The sequence below is a fragment of the Macaca nemestrina genome, chromosome 20 (genome assembly GCF_043159975.1).
Source record: "Macaca nemestrina isolate mMacNem1 chromosome 20, mMacNem.hap1, whole genome shotgun sequence".
Taxonomy (NCBI): Eukaryota; Metazoa; Chordata; class Mammalia; order Primates; family Cercopithecidae; genus Macaca; species Macaca nemestrina.
In genome coordinates this window covers 11,522,743-11,546,903 of record NC_092144.1, presented here as the reverse complement: position 1 = coordinate 11,546,903, position 24,161 = coordinate 11,522,743, and the positions used below count along the sequence as shown (strand labels likewise).

General features: G+C 46.0%; 1 protein-coding gene across 2 annotated transcripts; it reads left to right on the top strand.

Moving 5' to 3' along the window:
• The first annotated feature begins 4,929 nt into the window (after positions 1 to 4,929).
• LOC139355307 (zinc finger protein 625) lies at positions 4,930 to 23,378 on the top strand. 2 transcript variants are annotated; one of them, XM_011721262.3, is made up of 5 exons: positions 4,930 to 5,182; positions 17,267 to 17,393; positions 17,598 to 17,658; positions 19,432 to 20,401; positions 23,240 to 23,378. In XM_011721262.3, the coding sequence occupies exons 1-4, from the start codon at positions 5,180 to 5,182 to the stop codon at positions 20,360 to 20,362; spliced, it is 1,122 nt and encodes a 373-aa protein (XP_011719564.2). In that variant the 5' UTR covers positions 4,930 to 5,179; the 3' UTR covers positions 20,363 to 20,401; positions 23,240 to 23,378. The 2 variants fall into 2 exon arrangements, with proteins under 2 accessions (XP_011719564.2, XP_011719696.2); XM_011721394.3 differs by lacking the exons at positions 4,930 to 5,182; positions 23,240 to 23,378 and having other exon boundaries at positions 17,237 to 17,393; positions 19,432 to 20,362.
• The last annotated feature ends 783 nt before the right edge of the window (positions 23,379 to 24,161 follow it).

The following is a 24,161-nucleotide window of genomic DNA, read 5'->3' as shown; positions in this document are numbered from 1 at the left end:
CCAGCTACTTGGGAGGCTGAGGCAGGAGAATTGCTTGAACCCGGGAGGCGGAGGTTGCAGTGAGCCAAGATCTTGCCACTGCACTCCAGCCTGGGCGACAGAACGAGACTCCATCTCAAAAAAAAAAAAAAAAAACAACCAACCAAACAAAGGCTAATGAATTATGAACTCTTCTGCTTCAGCAGCTCCGTGACCTTCACAGTTGATGGTTGTCACCAGGTGCTCTGTGTCAGGAGACGTACATGTGCAGTTTAGTCATTGAAAATTCTCTCTTAAATCGGGCACGGTGGCTGCGCCAGGGGGACACCAGTCCACCAGTTCCAGAGTCGCCCCAGACAGGCCCGGGTCCCGTCACAGCAGGTTCCTGTAGGTTCCATCCAGCACCTTGCTCCACGGTCTCAGGACGTCCCCCACAACACTCACAATTTCCCGGCTTCTGAGGTGTCTGTGGTTCTCCTTACGACTTCCGTGTTCATTGCAAGTCACCTCTGGAAAGAAGCTGCAGCAAAGCCACCTCCAGCGCCTCTCAGAGCAGCATACACCTGACAACGCCTGGCAGTTTTGTGGAGCTTGGCGCCCTCCTCCCGGAGCCGCGCCTGATTGGACAATTTGCACGGCCACTCCACGCCGCTCCTGATTGGATAGTGCCACGGGCCCCGCTTTCTGGGGGGCGGAGTGAGAGGAGAAGAATTTAACACCCGGCTGAGTGGAGCGTGAATGAAAGGTTCTAGGCCCGACATGTGGCTCACACCTTTATAATCCCAGGACTTAGGGAGAGCTGGAAAGGAGGACTGCTTGAGGCCAGGAGTAAGACCAGCTTCAGCAACGTAGTGAGACCTCATCTCTAGAAGAAAAAAGGCCGGGCACCGTGGCTCATGCCTGTAATCCCAGCACTTTGGGAGGCTGAGGCTGGTGGATCACGAGGTCAGCAGATCGAGACCATCCTAACACGGTGAAACCCTGTCTCTACTAAAAATACAAAAATTAGCCGGGCGTGGAGGCTGGCACCTGTAGTTCCAGCTACTCGGAAGGCTGAGGCAGGAGAATGGTGTGAACCCGGGAGGCGGAGCTTGCAGTGAGCCGAGATCGTGCCACTGCACTCCAGCCTGGGTGACAGAGCAAGGCTCCACCACAAAAAATAATAACAATAATAAATAAATAAAAATTAAAAAAAAAATCAGCCCATCCTGGTGGCCCTGCGACTATAGTCCCAGTTACTTAGGAGGCTGAGGAAAGAGGATTGCTTGAACCTTGGTGGTAGAGGCTGCAGTGAGCTATGATCACGGCACTGCACTCCAGCCTGGGTGACAGTAATACCCTGTCTGAAAAAAAAAAAAGAAAGAAAAAGAAAAAGATAGGTTCTAGCCACAGCTGGATTTCCTTTCTGTGCTGCAACCTGGCCCCCACCCTGGGGATACTGGCATTTCAGGAGAACGTGCTTCAGTCTTTCCAGAGCTGACACTGGTGTCGTCTTGTACTCAGTGTGCTCTTCTTTCAGGTAAGGTGGGTGGGGGGGAGGGGGGTTGGGGTGGGGAGGTCGTCTGCCTCAAGGTCTGGTCAGGCCAACACTGGAAGAGGAGAGAGGCCTGATGTCAGAGATTATAAATTCGGATGAGGGATGGCCAAGGATTTTTCATACTTTATCTCTCAATCAACTCATTTTCACTCATGAAAACAACACACCAACAACAGAATAAAGCTAAGTGCATGGAAAACCTGGAATTATATGGCAGCTATATGTGTATATATATATATATTTATTTATTTATTTTTGAGACCGAGTCTCCCTCTGTTGCTCAGCTGGAGTTTGATTTCAGTACACTGCAACCTCCATCTCCCAGGTTCAATCGATTCTCCTGCCTCAGCCTCCTGAGTAGCTGGGATTACAGGCGTGTGCCACCATGCCTGGCTAATTTTTGTATTTTTAGTAGAGACGGGGTTTCACCATGTTGGTCAGTCTGGTCTCGAACTCCTGACCTCGTGATCTGCCCGCCTTGGCCTCCCAAAGTGCTGGGATTACAGGCGTGAGCCACTGTGCCCGGCTGGCAGCAATATTTTATAAAGGAATCAAAAGAAAAGTAAAGCAAACATTTGAAGTAGTTCAGATAAGCAGACTGCTTCATGCACAGTTCACAAGGAAAACCCGCTGTCAGAAGGTAAATGATATTTCCAAGCTTGGAAGCCAAACTGTGACTGCTGAAATGGAGCCCCCCAGGGCGGATCAGTCCCAGATGATGAGGCAGAGAAAATTAAGGATTTATCCGGGAGTTCGAAATGCCCTTTTGTCCCCTCCTCAGTTTAGAAATGATTCTCTCCTTTAAGACCTTTATTTTCACCAACAGGAAGCTCTCTACTTGAGTCAGTTTAAGCTAAAGTTACTGTTAAATTCACAAACCCTTTCTCCAGGAGACATCCCAAATGGGTCTTGCTCTAAGTCTGACCTTTACAGATTTTTTTTTTTTTTTTTTTTTTTTTTGAGACAGAGTCTCATTCTGTCTCCCAGGCTGGAGTGCAGTGGCGCAATCTCAGCTCACTGCAAGCGCCACCTCCTGAGTTCAGGCCATTCTCCTGTCTCAGCCTCCCAAGTAGCTAGGACTACAGGTGCCTACCACCATGCTCGACTAATTTTTTTTTTTTTTTTTTTTTTTTTTTTAGTAGAGACGGGTTTTCACCGTGTTAGCCAGGATGGTCTCTATCTCCTGACATCGTTATCCGCCCGTCTCGGTCTCCCAAAGTGCTGGGATTACAGGCGTGAGCCACTGCACCCGGCCGATTTTCTTTGTGTTTACAAATTACAGTCTCATTCTAGTGACTCTATGCATAATTAGAGAATTTTTGTCTGAGGAAAGTGAGTTCTTTCAATTATCAGGACCAGAGAGATATTAAAATGGGGCAGCAATTGGCCGGATGCGGTGGCTCACGCCTGTAATCCCAGCACTTTGGGAGGCCAAGGCTAACAGATCACCTGAGGTAGGAAATTCGAGACCAGCCTGACCAACATGGAGAAACCCTGTCTCTTCTAAAAATACAAAATTAGCCAGGTGTGGTGGTGCATGGCTGTAATCCCAGCTACTCGGGAGGCTGAGGCAGGAGAATCGCTTGAACACAGGAGTAGGAGGTTGCGGTGAGCCGAGATCGCGCCATTGCACTCCAGCCTGGGCAACAAGAGTGAAACTGTCAAAAAAAAAAAAAAAAAAAAAAAAAAAAAAAACCATTAGCCAGGCATGGTGGCACACCTGCAGTCCCAGCTACTTGGGAGGCTGAGGTGAGAGGATCACCTGAGCCCAATAAATCGAGGCTGCAGTGAACCCTGATCACACCACTGCACTCCAGCCTGGGCAATAGAGTGAGACCCTGTCCCCAAAATAAATAAATAAATAAATAAATCTTCCAGGACTGTGATATCTTGGGTAAGTACCTCATCCACTTTAGTTACTTCTGTTCACCTTATTCCATTCCCTTCTCATTGAGGGAAAACACAGAATGTTGTAACCTGATAATAATCTGCTGTAAATACTGGAATTCTTAGCACAACTCTGAGAAACCCACACCCACAGAGGGTGTGTGGATGTTAATGACGGCTGGCTCACCACCAGAGAGCTTCACTGAGTTTTTCTGGAAAATGTCTCAAAGCAGTTAACCGGAAGAGTTTTGTTTCTGTTTTTTCCTTTTTTTTTTTTTTTTTTTTGAGACAGGGTCTTCTCTGTCTCACCTGTCTTGGAGGCTAGAGCTCAGTAGCACCAGCTGGGCTCACTGCAGCCTCGACCTTCTGGGCTCAAGCCATCCTACCGCCTCAGCCTCCAGAATAGCTAGGACTACAGATGCAGGCCACTGTCCCCGGCTAACTTAAATTTTGTGTAGAGACAATCTCCCTATATTGCCTAGGCTGGTCTGGAACACCTGGCCTTAAGTGATCCTCCCACCTTGCTGGCCCAAAGCGCTGGGATTACAGGTATGAGCCACTGCACCTGGCTCCCCTTGGAAGACTTTTATATAGGGACATACAATTGATAGAAGTAAAGATCTTTTTTTTTCTTTCTTTTTTTTTTTTTTTTGAGACAGAGTCTCTCTCTGTCTCAGGCTGGAGCGCAGTGGCACAATCTCAGCTCACTGCAACCTCGGCCTCCTGGGTTCAAGTGATTATCCTGCCTCAGCCTCTTGAGTAGCTGGAACTACGGGTGCGCGCCACTATGCCCAACTAATTTTTGTATTCTTAGTAGAGAGGGGGTTTCACCATGATGGCCAGGATGGTCTCGATCTCTTGACCTCATGATCCTCCCATCTCGGCCTCCCAAAATGTTGGGATTACACGCGTGAGCCACCGCGCCCAGGCACAAAGATATAATAAAAACGGGGATCTTCCTGTGTTGACCAGGTTGGTCTTGAACTCTTTGCTTTAAGTGATCCTCCAGTCATGGCCTCCCAAAGTGCTAGGATTATAGGCGTGAAACACCGCACCCTGCCTGTGTTCAGGTCACAGTCTCTTCTAGATTGGATAAAGGGAAATAAATAAAGGGGGAGAGGGTATGGTTTCATCAATGGAGATTCTCTGCAGATGCAAATTTCTCCCCTCCAAAGGCAGCTTTGCCAGGCCACTTTTGTTTGCAGCCGAGCCACAGTCATTTTACAATCTGTCAAATAAATATATTTTGGCGTAAAATATTTTAATTTCCTTCACCTCCACTGGACTCTGAGTCTGGAATTTCCTGTGCAGGACAAAGGAGCAGGGACAGCCCATTGAGTGAGGAAGACAACGGTGCCCCCTCTAGCAATTCGTAGCAAATTTGGCTGAAATGCAAATACCCAAAGGGCAAAACGCAGGATGGAAGCTCGCTTAGATAATCTGTGGTTGGAACAGGTCAGATCGGTTCTGCAGGGCCCTGTTACCCAGGGCTTCCGCTGTCACTCAGGACCGATGGGACGGGGACTGGAGCCTCATCCAATCAGGGGCGCTGGGGCGGGGTCCTGCCAACTGTCCATCCGGGGAAGGGGAGGCCGCATTCCCGCTCTCCAGACTCCCAGGCGTTTTGCGCCAAAGGGAGGTCGGGATCTTGGTTTTCCGGCCCTGAGAGGGATCAGGTGTCTCCGCCATAGCTTCTGTTGCTCCGTCGCCTGCGCTGTGACTGGACTGTTAAGAGACATCCGTGGAGAAGAGGCCAGGACACCTGGAAGCTGGGAAATGGTGAGTGTACGGGGCCGGGGGTCCCGAGACGGGGGAGGGGCTGGGTGGAACCGGCCCCAACCGGCTCTGGCAGGACGCGGGCCTCCCCGCAGCGACTTCGGGTCTGCAGAGCAGAGCCTCCCTGGCGCAGCTCGGCCCTCGGTCCCCTCGGCCGCAGGGTGGGGTTGAGCCGGCAACCGGGACCCCGGGCGTCCTGTCCCGCCCCTGCGCTGCGACTGCGACCCTGGCCCCGGAGCCCTCTCTGGGCAGCTCCGCGCCCGTAGCCCCGCGTCTCCCCAGATTGTGCGGAGACCACGGGAGGGGCATGGGGGCAATCCTGCCTCGGGTGTGGGGTTCGTGTGGGAGAAGCGGTCGGCTGTGGGGTCCCTAGTCCCGCCTTTTTCCCTGAAAAACTAAATTGAAGGCCAGGTGCAGTGGCTCACGCCTGGGAGGTTGAGACCGTGGGGGGGATTGCTTCAGCCCAGAAATTCGAGACCTGCCTGGGCAACATACCAAGACCCTAGTTTCTATTAAAAATAAATTTTAAAAAAATTAGCTGGGCGTGGTGCCGCCCACCTGTAGTCCCAGTTACTGGGGAGCTGAGGTGAGAGGATCGCTTGAGGGAGGAGGTTGAGACTGCATTGAGCCGAGATCGCGCCACAGCACTCCAGCCTGGGCAACAGAGCGAGACCCTGTCTCAAACAAAACAAAACAAAAACAACGACAACAGCAACAAACTAAACTGAGGCCTCTTAAAAATTAAAGAGTTTTGTTTCTCAGAATAGGAGTTTGGAAAAAATGAATGAGAAACACCCAGTCATGGCTTGTGGTTTGATAACGAAAAGAGCAAAACTCTGCAAAATAACTTGAACTATGTTCTACGCCGAATATGAGAGAACACCACCAAGGGAAACAACCCCATGTAGCCTCGAGTAAGTGGTCCCCAGGATGTTCGATGGCAGTTTGGTTTTATTCATTTCAGCGAGACAGGAATTGCAGGGAAAAACATGAATCAAGGCATGGAAGGCGGAAAGGGCAGGACAGGTAGAAGCGGGGCTTAGAAGGCACAGGTGGTTAATGGATTCTGTAGATGGCAGTTGGTTGAGTGTGAAGTTGTGTCTAAAATTTGAAAGGGGTAGGAAGGAATGTTTAAGTGAAGGGAGTCTGTTACCTGCCATGTGATTCCATCCCTGCCAAAAAACAGATCTGTTTCATTAGATTTTATGAATTCTAAGGCATAACTTGACCCTTGCCTTGCATGGCTTTATGGCTTTAGGTCTTGCAGTTTAGTATTTATCAGCACGAAGTGTCTCTTTGCAGGTTTTTTTGGTTTGTTTTTGTTTTTAAACAGAGCTTCACTCTGTCGCCCAGCCTGAAGTGCAGTGGCGCAGTCTCGGCTCACTGCAACCTCTGTCTCCTGGGTTCAAGCAATTCTCCTGCCTCAGCCTCCCAAGTACCTGCGATTACAGGTGCACGCCACCATGCCCGACTAATTTCTGTGTTTTTAGTAGAGACAGGGTTTCACCATGTTGGCCAAGCTGGTCTCGAACTCCTGACCTCAAATAATCTGCCTGCCTCCGCCTCCCGAAGTGCTAGGATTACAGGACTGAGCCACTGTGCCCGGCCTCTTTGCAGGTCTTATGTCTATTTTAACATGAATGTGGGTCAGTTGCTGCATCTAAACTCCAGAAGGGAGTGTGTAGTGTCTGATCTCCCTTACTGACATAACTGGGAACTTTCAGGTTTTGGGGGGCCTCCCCTTGGTAAAGAGCCAGTCAGTTGACTTGATTGGGGTGGGATGGGGAGCTTAGGTTTTTATTTTTAGTTTACAGGTTGAAGGATAGGCTTTTATATGGTGCATTAGAATAAAAATCAAAAAAATACTTTATTGGTTACAGTGATGTAGTCACCTTATTTGGATTTTTCTCCCTTAAATAATTGAAATGATCAGATTCCTATTATAAGGAGATTATTCAAGCGAAAATCTGAGAATTGCCATTCAAGAAAATACAGACTCTAGGGAAATGAGCTTAGAACCCTAGAGCTAAAAGTTAAACTCTTGCCGGGCGCAGTGGCTCGCACCTGTAATCCCAGCACTTTGGGAGGCCGAGGCGGGTGGATCATGAGGTCAGGAGATCCACACCATCCCGGCTAACACGGTGAAACCCCGTCTCTACTAAAAATACAAAAAATTAGCCGGGCGTGGTGGTGGGCACCTGTAGTACCAGCTATTCGGGAGGCTGGGCAGGAGAATGACGTGAATCCGGGAGGTGGAGCTTGTAGTGAGCCAACATAGCACCACTGCACTCCAGCCTGGGCGACAGAGAGAGACTCTGTCTCAAAAAAAGAATAATAAATAAATAAATAAAATGAAATAAAAGTTAAACTCTTGACCTAGTGTCGTGTCCCAAACCTGTAATCTCAGCTTTGTGAGACTGAGGCAGGATGATTGCTTGAGACCAGGAGTTGGAGACCAGCCTTGGTAATACAACAAGACCCATCTCTAGAAAAGAAAAATAGAAAAATTAGATGGGCATGGTTGCACCCACCTGTAGTTCCTGCTACAAGGGAGGCTGAGGCAGGAGGATCACTGGACAGCAGGAGTTTGATGCTGCAGTGAGCCATTATCGAATCTGACATTCCAGCTTAAGACATTGTAATGGCCATGAAGTCTTTGTGTGAGAAAGGTAAGAGGAAAGTTAATCTATAATGAAGATCAAGAGAAAAGAGGCCCTTCCTGGCTCTGTTTGGGCATTTTCAATATTTTACAAAAGAATATAGGTAAGAAAGAAGGCCAGTCTATACTCAGGGACAGGAAGGATCCAGCTGGCTATGCTACTACTGCCAGGCAGATGATTCAACCCAGAATCACATTGCTTTAAACCTCAAGATAAACATTTTCACCAGCATTTGGTGATGTCAGGGTTTGGATTTTAGCCACTCCACCCAACAACAATTCAGTGGTGCCTCATTGTTTTCATTTGCTCTTCTCTAATGGCATGCTATTTTTTGACTGGTTGGTTGTTTTCTTACCGAGTTTTGCAAGTTCTTTCTATCTTTGAGTAGCAGTCCTTCATCACATAGGTGTCTTGCAAATATTTTGCTCCAGTCTGCAGCCTGTATTTTCATTATGTTAAGTGGGTTTTCCAAACAGAAAGCTTTTTTATTGTTATTTTTATTTATTATTGCTATTTTTTGAGACAGGATCTCACTTTGTCACCCAGGCTGGAGTGCAGTGGTACAGTCTTGGCTCATTGCCACCTCAACCTCCCAGGCTCCAGCAATCCTCCTGCCTCTGCCCCACAAGTAGCTGGGACTACAGGGGTGCACCATTGTGCATGGGTAATTTTTTTTTTTTTTTTTTCGTTGAGAGGGTATTGTGCCACGTTGCCCAGGCTGGTGTCCAACTCCTGAGCTCAAGTGATCTGCCTGCCTCAGTCTCCCAAAGTGGTGGATTACAGCTGTGAGCCACTGCACCTGACCCAAAACAGAAAGATTTAATTTGAATGAAGACCAATGTATTAATTTTCTCATTCACAGATCATGCTTTTGTGTTGTATGTGAACACTTATTACCAAATCCAAGGTTGTTTCTTTTTTTTGTTTGTTTTTTGTTTTGTTTTGTTTTGTTTTGAGACAGAGGCTCACTCTATTGCCCAGGCTGGAGTACAGTGGCATGATCTCAGCTCACTGCAGCCTCAGCGATTCTCCTGCCTCAGCCTCCCAAGTAGCTGGGATTACAGGCACCTGCCGCCACGCGCGGCTAATTTTTGTATTTTTAGTATAGACAGGGTTTCACCATCTTGGCCAGGCTGGTCTTGAACTCCTGACCTTGTGATCCTTCCGCCTCAGCCTCCCAAAGTGCTGGGATTATAGGTGTGAGCCACCACATCCGGCCTAATCCAAGGTTGTTTTGATTTTCACATGTATTATGTTCTAGAAGTTGTGGATTTTGCGTTTTCCATTTGAGTAAATGATGCATTTTGGGTCAGTTTTATGATAGTCGTACATTCTGTATCTCATTCATTTCATTGCATATCGTAGTCCAGGTGTTTCAGTACCATTTGTTGAAAAGACTGTAGTATATCTATTGAGTTGCCTTGGCTCATTTATGAAAGATTTGTTTATTTTGTTGAGTTTATTTATAAGTTCTCCATTGTGTTCTGTGATGTATTTATGCAGTCTTTCGAAATACCACACTGTCCTGATGACTGTAGGTTTATATGAAGTCTTTTTGTCAGGTGTTGTTTATAAGTATTGTGTTGACCATTTTGGGTCTTGATATGTTTTGGATATTTGACCCCTCCAAACCTCATGTTGAAATCTGATCCCAGTGCTGGAAGTGAGGCCTGGTGGGAGGTATTTGGGCAATGAGAGTGGAACCCTCATGAATGACTTGGTGCCCATCCCACAATAACGAGGGGGTTCTTGCTCTGCTAGTTTACAGGAGAGCTGACTGTTTAAAAAATGGTGACTGGGCATGGTGGCTCATGCCTGTAATCCTAGCACTTTGGGAGGCCAAAGCAGGCGTATCACCTGAGGTCAGCAGTTTGAGACCAGCCTGGCCAACATGGCGAAACTCTTTCTCTTCTAAAAATACAAAAATTAGCCTGGCATGGTGGCGGGCACCTATAATCCCGGCTACTCGGGAGGCTTAGGCAGGAGAATCGCTTGAACCTGGGAGGCGGAGGTTGCAGTGAGCTGAGATCATGCCACTGCACTCCAGCCTGGGCGACAGAGCCAGACTCCATCTCAAAAAAAAAAAAAAAATACCATGGCATCTGCTCCACCCTTTGTTCCCTCTTTTACATGTGATACCCTAACTCCTCTTGCATTCCATGAGTAAAAGCTTCCTGAGGCCCTCACCTAAAGGCAGGCAAACACTAATGTCATGTTTCTTGGACAGCCTGTAGAGCCATGAGCCAAATAAATTTTTCTTTACGTATTATCCAGCCACAGGTATTTCTTTATAGAAATATAAAACTAACATAAGTCTTTTGCCTTTTTGTATTTCTGCCTCAGTTTGTACACTGGTATGGGCAGTGACAAAGTCTATATGCCTGCCAGAATCACTGCATGTATTTTTTTTTTTGACACGGAGACTCACTTTGTCGCCCAGGCTGGAGTGCACTGGCACAATCTCAGCTCACTGCAACCTCCGCCTCCCGGGTTCAAGCGATTCTCCTGCCTCAGTCTTCCAAGTAGCTGGAATTATAGACCTGAGCCACCATGCCAGGCTAATTTTTGTATTTTTAGTAGAGACAGGGTTTTGTCATGTTGGCCAGGCTGGTCTTGAACTCCTGACCTCAGGTGATTCACCCACCTTGGCTTCCCAAAGTGCTGGGATTACAGTCATAAACTACCGCACCCAGCCGTGCATGTGTATTTACTATAAATCTGGAAGACTTTTCTTTTCGTTTTTTTTTTTGAGATGGAGTCTCACTCTGTTGCCCAGGCTGGAGTGCAGTGGTACGATCTAGGCTCACTGTAACTTCCACCCCGCCAGGTTCAAGCGATTCTCCTGCCTCACCCTTCCGAATAGCTGGGATTACAGGTGCCTGCCACCGCACCCGGCTAATTTTTGTATTTTTAGTAGAGACGGGGTTTCACCATTTTGGCCAGACTGGTCTTGAACTCCTGACCTCGTGACCCACCTGCCTCGCCTCCCAAAGTGCTGGGATTACAGGCGTGAGCCACTGCATCCGGCCTAGGCTTTTATTTTCTGACCTGGTGGGCCTAGTAGCATCTCTTTTCCCAAGCTGAGTAGAAGGCATGAGAGCAGACATCCTTGTCTGTGTCTTATCTTTGGGAGAAAGCAGTTAGTCCTTCACCATCACGAATGAGGGTAGTTTTGCATTTTTTATATATACCTTATAGTAGGTTAAGGAAGTTACTTTGTATTATTAGTTTATTGAGTTTTGTTTGTTTGTTTGTTTTTTTAAGACTGAGTCTCGCTCTGTCACCCAGGCTGGGGTTTACAATGATGCGATCTCGGCCCACTGCAACCTCCACCTCCTGGGTTCAAGTGATTCTCCTACCGCAGCCTCCCGAGTAGCTGGGATTACAGGCACATGCTACCACACCCGGCTAATTTTTTGTATTTTTAGTAGAGACGGGGTTTCACCATGCTGGCTAGGCTGGTCTCGAACTCGTGACCTTGTGATCCTCCCGCCTCGGCATCCCAAAGTGTTGGGATTACAGGCGTGAGCCACTGCACCCAGCCGAGCGTTTTTATCATGAAGAGATGTTGAGGTTTATCAAATGCTTTTTCTGCATCTATTAGGATGTTCTTGTGTTGTTTGCTGTTGATCCTATAGTATTATGGTGTATTGCATGAATGGATTTTCAGAGGTGAGAGCAGCATTGCTTTCCTGAATTGAATGCCACTTCGTCACAGGATATGATATGTGTTACAGGATTCTCTTTTCCAATATGTTGGTGAGGTGTTTTCTGTTGAAATTTAAAGGAGATATTCATGTACAGTATTTTAATAGAATCTCACATTATCTAGTACAGGATATAGTGCGTGTGTGTATATATACACATATACATGTACATATGCTGCATTTGTATATAGTATATAGTTTAGTTATGGTAGGTAATTGGTAAATATTACATGTAACATGTACATATGCTGCATTTGTATATAGTATATAATTTAGTTATGGTAGGTAATTGGTAAATATTACATGTAACATGTATATAAGTGCCACATGTAAATGGTATTAGACTATATAGCATTATAGTGTTATAGTGTAAACTTACATACTTTTATCCTCCATAGCATAGTGAGTTTCATTTCCTTATTAGCCTGCAGACTACACCAGTCTCATCCTCGTCTGGGAACAAAGGAGAACCTCACCCTCTTGTTGCTACAGAATGTGCCACCCAAAAATATTCATGATCTTAGGTTTAGGAAGAAGATTCTATAATATGACAAGAGAAACACTAGGAACAAAGAAAAAGTATGTAATTTTGACTACATTAAAATTTAAGCTTTTCTGTTTTGAAAGACACAATGAAGAAATACAGGAGTATGGTCAAGGTTAGTGGCTCACATTTGGAATCCCAGAACTTAGAAGGCTGAGGTAAGGGGATCTCTTGAGCCCAGGAGTTTAAGACCAACCTGGGAAACATAGTGAGACCGTGTCTCTACAAAAAATTTAAAAAATAGGCCGGGCGCGGTGGCTCAAGCCTGTAATCCCAGCACTTTGGGAGGCCGAGACGGGCGGATCACAAGGTCAGGAGATCGAGACCAGCCTGGCTAAATACGGTGAAACCCCGTCTCTACTAAAAAATACAAAAAACTAGCCGGGTGAGGTGGCGGGCGCCTGTAGTCCCAGCTACTCGGGAGGCTGAGGCAGGAGAATGGCATAGACCCGGGAGGCGGAGCTTGCAGTGAGCTGAGATGCGGCCACTGCACTCCAGCCTGGGCGACAGAGCGAGACTCCGTCTCAAAAAAAAAAAAAAAAAATTTAAAAAATAACCCAGGTGTGGTGGCATGCTCCAGTGAGCCCAGGTACTCAGAAGGCTGTGGTGGGAGGATTGCTTGACCCTGGAGGTTGAGTCTGCAGTGAGCTGTGATTGCACTACTGCACTCCAGTCTGGATGATGGAGTGAGACTCTTAGAAAATTAAAAAAAAAAAAAAAAAAAGAAGAAGAAAGAAATACAAGAGTATAGGGTCTTGCCACTCAGAAGGCAGCTGATCTTAGCAGCTGAGCAGATTCAGGCCTGGTTACTTCATGGTTTGTAGAATGCATGAGAATACTGCTTGCTATAGGCTTTTCTTAAAAAAAAAAAAAAAAAAAAGAAGAAGAAGAAGAAGAAAAAAGAAATTGCAGAGTATTCACCAAATGGAAGAAAAACTTGAAAAGTCTACACCTGGTCCTCACATATATCCGTATCAGTTGGAACCCCAGTCTCCTTTATGACACAAGGTTAGGGCTGAATTGGCAGACAGGACTCCCAGGCACTGTGTCCCATCACTGCAGGAGGTGAGCTCCACTGTGGAACACTGTCTGGGTAATGGTGTATCCACAGTCTGCCATCTCACCCAGTTTATGGAGTGACAACAAGGAGTGGTCATGAGGAGAGAAGTCTGACCCAGAGTTTTGGATTTGTGAGTGGGAGATACTCTCAGAACACCCTCCTTCCTTCCCACAGGGAGACAGCATATTATCCCCTATGCATTCCAGACTTGTGAAGCAGGGTTTCAGGTCTAAGTCCCTGTCTCTTGTAAAAAGAGACTGTACTGAAATCAAGTTAAAAATGTCAAAGAAGGCTTTATTCAGGACAGTTGTGATGTGGGTCATGAGAACTGTGATATGGGAGAGAGATTGACCTCAGCCTTGCATGCAGCAACAACAGTATTGAACCTAGAGCTCAAGGGTAAAATGAGGGAGAGGATGGAACTTGGTGAGGTATCAAGGGTTACAGAAGAGAAAGTGGATGAGTTTTCATGAATAGGGGTAACAGAACTTCATTGGGTATCCAGTTTGGAGGGGCTGGGGTGGGGATTCTCTGAACTCCCTTAGAAGGATCTTTGCTATAACTGGGCTTTGTAGGACAAGGTCAAAGCCTTGTCAGAGAGAGAGTCCTTGAGACCCCCACAGCTACCTTTTCATGGGGATGACAACAAATCCTTAAATTTCTGATTCCTTTCCCGCATTCCAAAGCACCCACTTCCCCTCTCTAATCGACATCTTCATCAGTGTGTCCACCGTGATACATTTGAAAGAGCTGTAGTATTTTGTTTTTCATTTTTCCACAGATCCATCAATGATTGCATTGGAAACTTTTCTCTTTTGTTTATGAATACTTTTCATGAGAGGAAAGCACTCAATAACCACCTGAAACTTTGTTGTGTAAAATACTTAGGCCAGGCAGGGTGCGGTGGCTCACGCCTGTAATCCCAGCACTTTGGGAGGCCAAGGCAGGCGGATCACCTGAGGTCGGGAGTTCAAGACCAGCCTAACCAACATGGAGAAACCCCATCTCTACTAAAAATACAAAATTAGCCAGGCGTGGTGGCGCGTGCCTGTAATCCCAGCTACTTGGGAGGCTTAGACAGGAGAATCGCTTGAAGCCGGGAGGCGGAGGTTGCAGTGAGCTGAGAGCACGCCATTGCACTCCAGTTCGGGCAACAAGAGTGAAACTCCATCTGAGAAAAAAAAAAAAAAGAAAGAAAATACTAATGCCGAATGATTCCTGATGTTGAACCCTTTTTCATGTGCTTACTTGTCACTTGTATGTATCTTTGAGAAATGTCATTGAAATACTTTGCCCATCTTTTAATCAATTAGGTTTTTACTTGGCACAGTATTTTATTAATTTAAATTATTATAAAGTAAAAAACAAATTTTACCAGCTTATGCAATTTTAACTGTACAGTTGATTTAGTTAGACAACTCTACATAACTTATCTAAGTGAATCATACTGTACTTTTCTTTTTGTGACTACCTTGGCTATTAGCATAGCATCCTGAATTTTCATGCTTGTTGTAACAAGGGACAGGTTGTTATTTTCAAAGGTTAAATAATATTCCATTGCGCATATATATATATATATATATATATATATATATATATATATATATCACATTTTTGTTATGCATTCAGCCATCAGTGAATGGACAAGTGGATTGATGCAGCTCTTGGCTTTTTTTTTTTTTTTTTTTTTTTGAGATTAAGTTTTGCTCTGTCGCTAGCCTGGAGTGCAGTGGTGCGATCTCAGCTCATTGCAACCTCCGACTCACTTGTTCAAGCATTTCTCCTGCCTCAGCCTCTCGAGTAGCTGGGAATACAGGCATATGCCACCGCCACCACACCAGCTAATTTTTGTATTTTTAGAAGAGAAGGGGTTTCACTATGTTGGCCAGGATGGTCTCGATCTCCTGACCTTGTGATCCACCCGCCTTGGCCTCCCAAAGTTGGCTATTATTAACAGTGGTTTTCTTTTTTTTTTTTTTTTTTTTTTTTTTGAGACGGAGTCTCGCTCTGTCGCCCAGGCTGGAGTGCAGTGGCCGGATCTCAGCTCACTGCAAGCTCCGCCTCCCGGGTTCCCGCCATTCTCCTGCCTCAGCCTCCTGAGTAGCTGGGACTACAGGCGCCCGCCACCGCGCCCGGCTAATTTTTTGTATTTTTAGTAGAGACGGGGTTTCACTGTGGTCTCGATCTCCTGACCTTGTGATCCGCCCGCCTCGGCCTCCCAAAGTGCTGGGATTACAGGCTTGAGCCACCGCGCCCGGCCAACAGTGGTTTTCAAATGTGTCTTCAAGATCTGGATTTCACTTTTTTTTTTTTTAATTGAAAATAAGTAGGCCGGGCACGGTGGCTCAAGCCTATAATCCCAGCACTTTGGGAGGCCGAGACAGGTGGATCACGAGGTCAGGAGATCGAGACCATCCTGGCGAACACGGTGAAACCCCGTCTTACTAAAAATAAAAAAAAAAAAATTAGCCGGGCGTGGTGGCGGGCACCTGTAGTCCCAGCTACTTGGGAGGCTGAGGCGGGAGAATGGCGTAAACCCGGGAGGCGGAGCTTGCAGTGAGCTGAGATCCGGCCACTGTACTCCAGCCTGGGTGACAGAGCGAGACTCTGTTTCAAAAAAAAAAAAGAAAGAAAATAAGTAGACACAAAAGTGGGTTGCTGAAAGATATGTTAATTTTGGCCGGGTGCATTGGCTCACGCCTGTAATCCCAACACTTTGGGAGGCCGAGACGGGTGGATCACGAGGTCAGGAGTTCAAAACTAGCCTGGCCAAGATGGTGAAGCCCTGTCTCTACTAAAAACAATACAAAAATTAACCAGGCGTGGTGGCGGACACCTGTAATCCCAGCCACCCAGGAGGCTGAGGCAGAGAATTGCTTGAACCTGGGAGGCTGAGGTTGCAGTGAGCCGAGATTGCGCCACTGCACTCCGTTCTGGGTGACAGAGTGAGACTCTATCTCAAAAAAAAAAAAATAGATATGGTAATTATATTATTTTTTCAGGTACCATCATACTATTTCATAGGGGCTGAGCCATTTATCATCCTTTGGACAGAGCACATGGGGTTCATTTTCTCTCTTGATGGTGTTCTCTCACACCATTTCTTTTTATTTATTTATTTATTTTGTTTTTGAGACAGAGTCTAGTTCTGTCACCCAGGCTGGAATGCAGTGGCACCATCTCGGCTCACTGTAACCTCCACCTCCCAAGTTCAAGTGATTCTCCTGCCTCAGCCTCCTGAGTAGCTGGATTACAGGCGTCCACCACCATGCCCAGCTAATTTTTGTATTTTTAGTAGAGACAGGGTTTCACTATGTTGGCCAGGGTAATCTCAAACTCCTGACCTTGTGATCTGCCTGCCTTAGCCTCTCAAAGTGCTGGGATTACAGGCGTGAGCCACTGCGCCCGGACACTCTCACACCATTTCACACAAAAGTTTTTACATTTGATAAATATTTGCCTTTTTGTTGACACTAGACACCCTGGAGTTTTTGCCTCTCAGTCTTGTTCCCATTCAACCTTCAGCAATTCATCAATTGTAATTCAGGCTTTTCTACCCAAGCACAGTTTCCAAGAAAGGTTTCTGCTCTTGATTTTTGTTTTAGTTAGTTACGACTCTCATCAGTCAGATTGGTAGGGACTCTGCCAGGCAGGGTGGCTCATATCTATAATCCCAGCACTTTGGGAGGCCGAGGCTGGCGGATCACTTGTGGTCAGGAGTTCGAGACCAGTCTGTCCAACATGGTGAAACCCCGTCTCTACTAAAAATACAAAAATTAGCTGGGCATGGTGGCAGGCACCTGTAATCGCAGCTGCTTGGGAGACTGAAGCATGAGAATCACTGGAACCCGCGAGGCAGAGGTTGCAATGAGCCAGATCATGCCGCTGCACTCCAGCCTGGATGACAGAGTGAGACTCTCCAAAAAATAATAATAATTTAAAAAAAATTTTCTTTATGGAAGAGAGTGAGTGTTGATAGAGTAAAAAGTCTGATGACTAAATCATGGAATAAATGTTTAGAGTCCATAGCACCATGGGAACTCTGTAGGAATAGAGTATAGGAACCCAGTGCTGTCAGTCTCACCCATGTTTCTTTACACATGTGGAATGTTTCAGGATTCAGTGGCCTTTGAGGATGTAGATGTGAACTTCACCCAGGATGAGTGGGCTTTGCTGGATCCTTCCCAGAAGAATCTCTACAGAGATGTGATGCAGGAAACCTTCAGGAACCTGGCTTCTGTAGGTAAGGATAACAATATTACTTTCCTCAGTGAATTAGAGAACAAGTGTTTCTAGCTTGTGAGTAGTGTTGAGTGATTTGGAGTGTGGACAGGGAATAGGAATATGAATAAATGTGACAAGGCTGCAGTGTACCATGAACTTAGAATCTAGTACTTTTTTCATAATTTTACTAATTCAGGACTATTTTTCTGGTTCTGTATTTTAGGAAAAAAATGGAAAGATCAGAAAATTGAAGATGAGTACAAAAATTCCAGGAGAAACCTAAGGTAATTCGCGCTCACAAGAAAAAGCAGTGTCTCTCTAGACAATCATAGAATGGAAGAAAATGTTAAAAAGAAGCAAACAAGAAATAAGCCAAGGCCGGGTACGGTGGCTCACGCCTGTAATCCCAGCACTTTGGGAGGCTGAGACAGGCGGATCACGAGGTCAGGAGATCAAGACCATCCTGGCTAACACGGTGAAACCCCGTCTCTACTAAAAATACAAAAAAATTAGCCGGGTGTGGTGGCGGGCGCCTGTAGTCCCAGCTACTCGGAAGGCTGAGGCCGGAGAATGGCATGAACCTGGAAGGCGGAGCTTGCAGTGAGCCGAGATCGCGCCACGCACTCCAGCCTGGGCGACAGAGTGAAATTCCGTCTCAAAAAAAAAAAGAAAGAAGCCAAGTTCCACTGTATTTATTCTTATAAAATTTTCTCTAGGACCAGGCATAGTGGCTCATGCCTGTAATCCCAGCACTTTGGGAGGCCGAGGCGGGGGGATCACGAGGTCAGGAGATTGAGACCATCCTGGCTAATGTGGTGAAACCCTGTCTCTACTAAAAATACAAAAAAATTAGCCGGGCGTGGTGGCGGGAGCCTATAGTCCCAGTTACTTGGAGGCTGAGGCAGGAGAATGGCGTGAACCCGGGAGGCGGAGCTTACAGTGACCCGAGATTGCACCACTGCACTCCATCCGGGGCGACTGAGCGAGACTCCATCTCAAAAAAAAAAAAATTCTCTAAAAACATATTTAAGTGTGACACAGGCTGAACATCATGGCTCAAGCCATGGCTCAAGCCAGCCCTTTGGGAGGTTCAGGTCAGAGATTGCTTGAGCTGAAGAGTTTGAGGCTACACTCGGCCATGATAGCACCATTACACTCTAGCCTGGGTTAAAGGGCAAGACCCTGACTCAGAAGCAATAAAATTGACAAAGACAGTTAGTACTTGTAAAAGAGTTTACCTGAAAATAGTGGTGGCAGGGCCCAGGTGCATGCCTGTAATCCTAACACTTTAAGAGGCTGAGGTGGGCGGATTGCTTGAGTCTAGGAGTTTGAGACCAGTCAGGGAAATGTGACAAAACCCCATCTCTAGAAAATATTCAAAAACTAGCCGGGCATGATGGTGTATACTTGCAGCCTCAGCTAATCAGGAGGCTGAAGTGGCAGGATGGCTTCAGATAGGGAGATGGAGGTTGCAGTGAGCTGAGATCTCACAACCGCACTCCAGCCTGGATAACAGAGTGAGACCCTGTTTTAAAAAGTGTTGGCCGGGCGCGGTGGCTCAAGCCTGTAATCCCAGCACTTTGGGAGGCCGAGACGGGCGGATCACGAGGTCAGGAGATCGAGACCATCCTGGCTAACACAGTGAAACCCCGTCTCTACTAAAAAATACAAAAAAAAAAACTAGCCGGGCGAGGTGGCGGGCGCCTGTAGTCCCAGCTACTCGGGAGGCTGAGGCAGGAGAATGGCGTAAACCCGGGAGGCGGAGCTTGCAGTGAGCCGAGATCCGGCCACTGCGCTCCAGCCTGGGCGACAGAGCAAGACTCTGTCTCAAAAAAAAAAAAAAAAAAAGTGTTAAGAAGCCCTATGTCAATATTATCTTTCTCGATAACAGGTATAGCTGGGCCGTCTTGTAGAGCATGTGGTCTGTTCATGTTCAGACAGGGCAGAAAACCTACACATTGCTGGACAGTGTTAGAAATGCAAGTGCAATGACTTGTTAATGAATATCAAATCAGTGATAAAGAAACCCATTATGATATACTTCTCATTGTTCACAGAGGTCTTATGGGAGAGAGACTCTTAGAAAGTAAAAAAGATCATCAGCATGGAGAAGTTTTGACCCAGGTTCCAGATGACATACTGAAGAAGAAAACTCCTCCTCGAGTAAAATCACGTGGAGAAGTCAGCATGGGTCATGCATCCCTTAATAGGCACCACAGAGCTGACACTGGACACAAGACATATGAGTATCAGGAATATGGACAGAAGCCATATAAATGTACATACTGTAAGAAAGCCTTCAGTGATCTCCCCTACTTTCGAACACATGAATGGGCTCATACTGGAGGGAAACCTTATGATTGTGAGGAATGTGGAAAAAGCTTTATTTCCCGTTCAAGCATTCGAAGACACAGGATAATGCACAGTGGAGATGGACCCTATAAATGTAACTTTTGTGGAAAAGCCTTGATGTGTCTCAGTTTGTATCTTATCCATAAACGAACTCACACTGGAGAGAAACCATATGAATGTAAACAGTGTGGGAAAGCCTTTAGTCATTCTGGTAGCCTTCGAATACATGAAAGAACTCACACTGGGGAGAAGCCTTATGAATGCAATGAATGTGGTAAAGCATTCCACAGTTCCACATGCCTCCATGCACATAAAATAACTCACACTGGGGAGAAGCCATATGAATGTAAACAGTGTGGGAAAGCGTTTGTTTCTTTCAATTCCGTTCGATATCATGAAAGGACTCACACTGGAGAGAAGCCCTATGAATGTAAGCAATGTGGAAAAGCCTTCAGATCTGCCTCACACCTTCGAACACATGGAAGGACTCACACTGGAGAGAAACCCTATGCATGTAAACAATGTGGGAAAGCCTTTGGATGTGCCTCGAGCCTTAAAATCCATGAAAGGACTCACACTGGAGAAAAACCCTGCAGTTCCAACACTTTGAAAGGCCAAGGCGAGAAGATCGCTTAATTCACATAGGATTCCTTGAAGCTACTGAATCCAATCATGGTAAAAATGTGTTTCCCTCAAATCATGGGAAGTATCGCAAAATTATTCTGAAGCTTCTGCAGTCACTGTCATCTGACAGCATTCAGAAATAAATGCCAGTAGCCCGGGAGCAAAAAGTTTTTGGGGTTGTTTAGCTGAGGCCTCACTCAGAGACCTAGGACACAGAGTTGGAAATAACTCTTAAGAGAGACACACCTCCAGTAAGACCTTAAGACAGTTCTGTCATAAAAAAAATATAAGAGGCCGGGCGCGGTGGCTCAAGCCTGTAATCCCAGCACTTTGGGAGGCCGAGACGGGCGGATCACGAGGTCAGGAGATCGAGACCATCCTGGCTAACCCGGTGAAACTCCGTCTCTACTAAAAAGTACAAAAAACCAGCCAGGCGAGGTGGCAGGCGCCTGTAGTCCCAGCTACTCGGGAGGCTGAGGCAGGAGAATGGCGTAAACCCGGGAGGTAGAGCTTGTAGTGAGCTGAGATCTGGCCACTGCACTCCAGCCTGGGTGACAGAGCGAGACTCCGTCTCAAAAAAAAAAAAAAAAAAAAAAATAAGGTTTGGCTGGCACAGTGGCTCAAGCCTATAATCCCAGCACTTTGGGAGGCTGAGGCGGGCAGACCACGAGGTCAGGAGTTTGAGACCAGCCTGGCCAATGTGGTGAAACGCCATCTCTACTAAAAAATACAAAAATTAGCCAGGTGTGGTGGCACGCACCTGTAGTCCCAGCTACTCCGGAGGCTGAGGCAGGAGAATCGCTTGAACACAGGAGGCAGAGATTGCAGTGAGCTGATTGTGCCACTGCACTCCAGCCTGGGTGACAGTGAGATTCCGTCTCAAAATAATAATAATAAGGTTAGCCCAGCAAAGTGGCAGGTGTATATATACAGAAAGGTCAGAAAAATCTGTTCCTTCCTGTTGAAAGCGCAATACTTAAGTGGTAAGGCCTCATTTTAAGAAACTCACTGAAGGGATAACAGAAGTGCCATTGTCAGACTCACTGCCTCAGAAAGACCTTTATCAAAACAAAAGGCTAAAGTTCCTATTCAAAAATATCCTATAATAAATGGCTGGCTGTTGGGTACACTATGTATTTTATGCCATTCCTTCTCATGAGTTTTCTTTCTTTCTTTTTTTTTTTTTTTTGAGATGGAGTCTGGTTCTATCACCCAGACTGGAGTGCAGTGGCACATTCTCAGACCACTGCAACCTCTGCCTCCCAAGTAGCTGACTTTACAGGCATGAGCCACCATGCCCAGCCTCTAACCTCTCTTTTTTTTTTTTTTTTTTTTTTTTTGAGACAGAGTCTTACTCTGTTGCCCAGGCTGGAGTGTGGTGGTGCGATCTTGGCTCAGTGCAACTTCCACCTCCTGGCTTCCCAGGTAGTTGGGATTACGGGCACCCACCACCATGCCAGGCTAATTTTTTATATTTTTAGTAGAGACAGGATTTCACCATGTTGGTCTGGTTGGTCTTAAACTCCTGACCTCAAGTGATCCGCATCAGGGTCTCCCAAAGTGCTGGGATTACAGGTGTGAGCCACTGCATCCGGCCTTTTAATCTTTTTCCCGACTTTTAATCTTTTTTTTTTTTTTGAGACAGAGTCTCACTCCAGGCTGGAGTGCAGTGGTGTGCTCTCGGCTCACTGCAGCTCCCACCTCCCAGTTTCAAGTGATTCTGCTGTCTCAGCCTCCTGAGTAGCTGGGACTACAGGCGTGTGTGCCACCACACCCGGCTAATTTTTGTATTTTTAGTAGAGACAGGGTTTCACCATGTTGACCAGGCTGGTTTTGAACTTCTGACCTCAGGTGATCCACCTGCCTTGGCCTCCTAAAGTGCTGGGATTATAGGCATGAGCCACTGCGCCTGGCCATTTTTGTATTTTTTAGTAGAGATGGGTTTCTCCATGTTGGCCAAGCTGGTCTTGAACTCCTGACCTCAAGTGATCCATCTGCCTCAGCCTCCCAAAGTGCTGGGATTATAGGTGTGAGCTACTGCGCCAGGCCTAATCTCTCTCTCTCTCTTTCTTTTTCTTTTTTTTTTTTTTCTTTTCTTTTTTTGAGACCGAGTCTTGCTCTGTGGCCAGGCTGGAGTGCAGTGGCCCAATCTCAGCTCACTACAACCTCCACCTCCCAGGTTCAAGCGATTCTCCTGCCTCAGCCTCCTGAGTAGCTGGGACTACAGGCATTTGCCACCATGCCCAGCTAATTTTTGTATTTTTAGTAGAGATGGGGTTTCACCATGTTGGCCAGGATGGTCTTGAACTCTTGACCTCATGATATGCCCGCCTCAGGCTCCCAAAGTGCTGGGATTATAGGCATGAGCCACCATGCCTGGCCCTAATCTCTTTTCAAAGTACTTTTTTCTTTAATGAATGTCGTAAATCAAAACCTTTTTTTCTAATGACAAACATTTTCTCTTTTTTATTGTATTTAATTTTTTTTAGAGACTTGGTCTTGTTGTGTGCACCCAGCTGGAGTGCAGTGGTATCCACAGGTGTGATCTTAGTGCACTAGAGCTTCATATTCCTGGGCTCAACAATCCTTCTACCTCAGCCTGCCAAGTAGCTATCACTACAGGTGCCAGCTGCTGTACCTGGCTTCCACTTTTTTTTTTTTTTTTTCCTTTAATCAGCTCCTTTTAAAGACCAAAGAAAACCTGTCCTCTTGTGTGGCCTAAGTTAATCTGTGAACATTATTCACTATGACCCAGAAAATCCCACAAACTCGTGCATGTTAGAAGGATGAAACCCTCATGTTCACTGTAAGAACTGTGAAGGTGCTCAGGCCATCACAGGTATGCTTATATGAAAAGCCACCAAGTATCTGAAATATTTTCTTTTACAGAAATTATGTATACCATTTCAGTCTTAGAAAATGGAGTTGGTAGCTGTACCCAAGGCAAACACTGGGGTTGAACTCACCAGTTGTCCAAAAAAGGTACTGAAATTTGCCTACAAGTACAGAGTTATGCCGAACTTAAGGGTATAGATGTAGATTCCCTGGTTGTTGAGTACATCCAGGGAACAAGGCACCCATAATGTACCACCTGACTTAACAGAACTCATGGGCAGATGAACCCATCCACAAATTCTCCTGCCACATCCAGATGATGCTTAGTGAAAAGAAACACATTGTTCCAAAAGCAGAAGAGGAGGCCGCATGGAAGAAAAAGATACCCCAGAAGAAACATAAACTTAAGAGACAAATTCAGCCAACAGAAAATGCGAATAAAAGTTCAAACCAAAAAAACCAACTCTAAAATTCATAAAACACAAAATATCGTACTCTCTTAAATATGCCTCTATGATATCTCTCTGATAAAAGTTGGCTGTACTAGAGAAAATGAAAATAGGTGTTGGTGACCGGCAGATTCTGGGTCTATGATGAATCAGAGAAGGATGGTTTTCACTGTTTTACATTTTTTTAATGCCTGATGTTGACTTGGTAGAAAGATGATAATAAAGAGATTCTTCTGTCTATGTGTTTTAGATTACTCATGTTGACTGAAGAAAAAAAATTAAATTTGTTAAAGAAAGTGAGTTTGATTTAGGATTGACTGAGGACAATAGCCTGGAAGCAGTTCTGACAGACGGCTGCTATGCAGTATTTTAGTTTACAGTTTATAAGAGACAAGTGGGCCCTGTGCTGTATCTTGTTTTTTCTTCAAAGCATATTTCTGGAGAGTGCAGAGTCCCAGAGTCAGGAATGTTACAAAGTCAGGCTGGAAACCAGAAATAAGTAACATGACTAAACATTTGTATGTTTT

Excerpts from the sequence above, each read along its gene's own strand:
- LOC139355307 (XM_011721394.3), top strand. The coding sequence starts at position 17,237 with ATGTTTCTTTACACATGTGGAATGTTTCAGGATTCAGTGGCCTTTGAG. Across the intron at positions 17,394-17,597 it reads CAGGAACCTGGCTTCTGTAG|GAAAAAAATGGAAAGATCAG; the intron begins GTAAGGATAACA and ends TCTGTATTTTAG. Across the intron at positions 17,659-19,431 it reads AATTCCAGGAGAAACCTAAG|AGGTCTTATGGGAGAGAGAC; the intron begins GTAATTCGCGCT and ends CATTGTTCACAG.